Raw genomic sequence first — 3,315 nt, forward strand, 5'->3', positions numbered from 1 at the left:
TATTATAAAAATTAAATATGTTGCTAATGGGCCTAGGATAATAATCTAATGGTTAGTCGATAGTTAATATAATATTTGAATCTTAACTACAATTGATTGTTTTTTTTTTCCGTCAAAAGTAAACTTAAAAATGTTGATAATGCAGATGAACCTCCATAAATACTTTTTAAATTTTTCTTCACGATGAAATTTTTTTAGAGAATTGAATATGTCATAGTAGAATTAAAGACATGCTAGCAATTGAAAAAATATTAATTATGTGGAAAAAAAAAATGATTCGTTCGTCCCCAGCACTCTCGTAAATTCGTCTCTAGGTTAACACGGAGGAGGTAAATCACGGATGGCTATTAGTCATTAGTGCAAATGGTCAAAATATGAGGAAGGTTATGTTCGATCATACCGAGTTTCGACTCAAGACCTTATGTGGTAATTAAAAAAAAAATTAATTATAGAAGTTATGGACAGACTTCTTCGAATCTCAGATTACATTATACTTTATAAACTCAGATTATTTATCGGCCATTCATTAGACTCATTTATGGTGGTAAAAAATAATTAGGTTGGTTCCAGTGTTTCCGAATTTATTTTAAGATTAATTTAAAGAAGTAAATTATGAACGGCTATAATCTCTAAAATAGTGTTTAAAATAGTGAGATTCGAATCCTAATGACTGACGGACCTTGCGCGTCGACGCTCGATGACTAGCCAGTCAAAGCTAAATCGAAAGCCGCGGTCCGCGTTGCAAGCTCTCCGCTACCTGCTGATCGTCGTCTCCCCCCGCTGCTGTTGCCGACCTGGCGGAGGCAGCGCCTGAGCAGTTCCTGTGCCCCCTCTCGCGCTCAATAATGGGGGACCCTGTCGTCCTCGCCACCACAGGGTGGACCTTCGAGCGGAGCTGCATCCTTGCCTGCCTCGACCTCGGCATCGTCCCTCCCGAACTCTCCCTCCAACACCCTTCTTCTTCCTCCGTCACTTCGTTGCCCTCTTCGACGCCCGTGCTGATCCCCAACGTCACTCTCAAATCCGCCATCCTCCATTGGAGCGAGGGCCGTGGTCTCCCCCGCCCTCTCCCCATCCCTCCCGACGCCGCCCGCGCCCTAGTCGGCCACCTCATATGCCCCGATTCCCCTTCTTCCACTCTCGGGGTTGCTTCTCGTTCTCCTCCTGGTGAATTGGCTTCCGGTGATCGCGGTGGAAAAGAAAAAGATAAAGTCTTGCGGACGAGCTCGCTCCGTCTCGTTCTGGAGAACAAAAAGGATCAATACTTGAAAGTTTCAGCGTCATCTTCTAGATCACTGATTAAAGAAGACGACGAATTGGGGTTGAAATCGAGTGAAAAATATATCAATTTCAAGGAAAACTCTCCTTTTTTTTCGCTGCCCTCCACCACCAGCTCCTCAACTTATCACACTTCTTCCTCTTCCTTATCCTCTCCCTCCGTGGAGATCGAGAATACAAAATCTGCGATCTTGACTTCCTCAGACATTTTGTCTCCTACTATTTCCGAAATCGATGCTTTCGAAGATGAGGTCCTGGCGAAGTTGACGGAGGACGACATTAAGGAGCAGGAGTTCATAGCTGTTTTCCTCCGCCATGCCACCAGAGAGGATCGCTTCTGCCGGATCAAACTCTGTAGCCGCAGGCTACTCGCTGCCCTCCGCTCCATGGTCCTCTCTCGCTGTGCCGCTGTCCAGATTAACGCCGTCGCCGTCGTCGTGAACCTGTCGCTGGAGCCAGACAATAAAGTTTCAATTGTGCGTTGTGGTGTGGTATTGCCGCTCATAGACGTGCTCAGGCACGGCCGGCCAGAGGCCCAAGAGCACGCCGCCGCCGCCTTCTTCAGTCTTGCTCTTGAGGAAGAGAACAGGGTGATCATTGGCTCCCTAGGCGCCATCCCGCCGCTGCTTGTCCTGTTTGCGTGCCCTTCCAGTGCCGGCCTCCGCGCTCGTCGCGACGCCGGGAAGGCACTCTACTACCTCTCCCTCTCAGATCCTAATCGTCCCAAGATCGCACAAAGCGCCGGTGCTGTGCGTGCGCTTCTCGCCGTTGCGTCGGCGGGTGGAGAGGAGGAGACAGCGACAGCGATTCAAGCCTCGCCACGGAGGCTGGGCCCTGGCCTGCAACGACTGGCGATGAGGGTGATTAGTCACCTGGCGGCCTGCAGTGAGGGGCGCAGCGCGCTGATGGATGCCGAGGCTGTCCCGGCGGTGGTGGCCTTAAAGAGAAGTGACGCGGCGGTGGCAATGGAGGAGCACTGCGTAGCGGCTCTCTTTGGAATGAGCCGGGACCGATACAGGTTTCCACGTTTGGCCAGGGCAGCGGAGGCAGAGCAGTTGCTAATGAGGGTGGCAGAGGGGGGGAGCGACGACGTCCGGAGAAGAATGGCTAGGAAAACGCTTCGGGCGATAAGGAGGGAGGACGATGAGGAGACGGCGCCGGCTCCGACGAAAGGCCCCTCCGCTGAAGATGGCAACAGTTTGGCGAATTCGGATTGGTTGGTGTCGTTTCGGAGCGGTTACACCGCCGCTGGTAATGGATCCAACAAGTCGGCCGCTGCATATAAACAATAAATAGAATATACTTAAATTTACTCAGTCAACACCAAAATAAACTAGTGCAGACCTACTGATCTCATTTTTCTTTATCCTCGTATCTCATTCTCGATCGGATGGATCAAATTAAATCTCAAGATATTATGATATCTTTAAAATATGTACAATATTTTCGTCATGTGTAAAATATCTTTGAAATTTAATCTGATCCGTCCGATCGATAATGAGATACGAAAACATAAAAAATTGAGGACAATAGAGTCAGAGGATCTGAATTGAAAATAAACAAACATACTGAATCAACTAGTATTCAAAAAGTGATGAGATGTTTTCTCATTGACTAACTTAAGTCTCGCAGCACTTTCAAGTTTGAGAATTTACAGAGAAAATGACATTGAGTTTGCATGACCATGAAAGAACAAATTGCGTTTCAGTTTTTTATTGGGAAAAAATTCATGGTGAGTGGAACGTCGAATCTTGAAATGCAAGAAAGCAAGGAAGTTACATCCTCACCAAGCCTGAACATCTACAAGGTCAATTGAAAGGGCACGGATCAGAAAACTCGCTCTTTTTTTTTCTAACATTCACATTTCAGCATATTGCCTCCTCGTACGTAGTATCGAAGTACGATATCAATACTCAGAGATGCTCATCCATCGGAAAAACTATGATCGTGGAACTTGCAATGTTCGGCACAGGGGCATCTTCTAATTTTCTATCAGTTTGTGTACCACAATTTTCGTGCTGCAGCAAAAATAGTTAC

At 47.1% G+C, this 3,315-nt stretch overlaps 1 protein-coding gene across 1 annotated transcript; it reads left to right on the forward strand.

Annotated features, from left to right (window-relative positions):
* The first annotated feature begins 661 nt into the window (after window positions 1–661).
* On the forward strand, window positions 662–2,726 carry LOC122030928 (U-box domain-containing protein 38-like). The gene has a single exon (XM_042589965.1). It carries the CDS (start codon window positions 846–848, stop codon window positions 2,568–2,570), a length of 1,725 nt encoding a protein of 574 aa, XP_042445899.1. The 5' UTR covers window positions 662–845; the 3' UTR covers window positions 2,571–2,726.
* Window positions 2,727–3,315: the final 589 nt, after the last annotated feature.

Source organism: Zingiber officinale, chromosome 11A (assembly GCF_018446385.1).
Source record: "Zingiber officinale cultivar Zhangliang chromosome 11A, Zo_v1.1, whole genome shotgun sequence".
Lineage (NCBI taxonomy): Eukaryota > Viridiplantae > Streptophyta > Magnoliopsida > Zingiberales > Zingiberaceae > Zingiber > Zingiber officinale.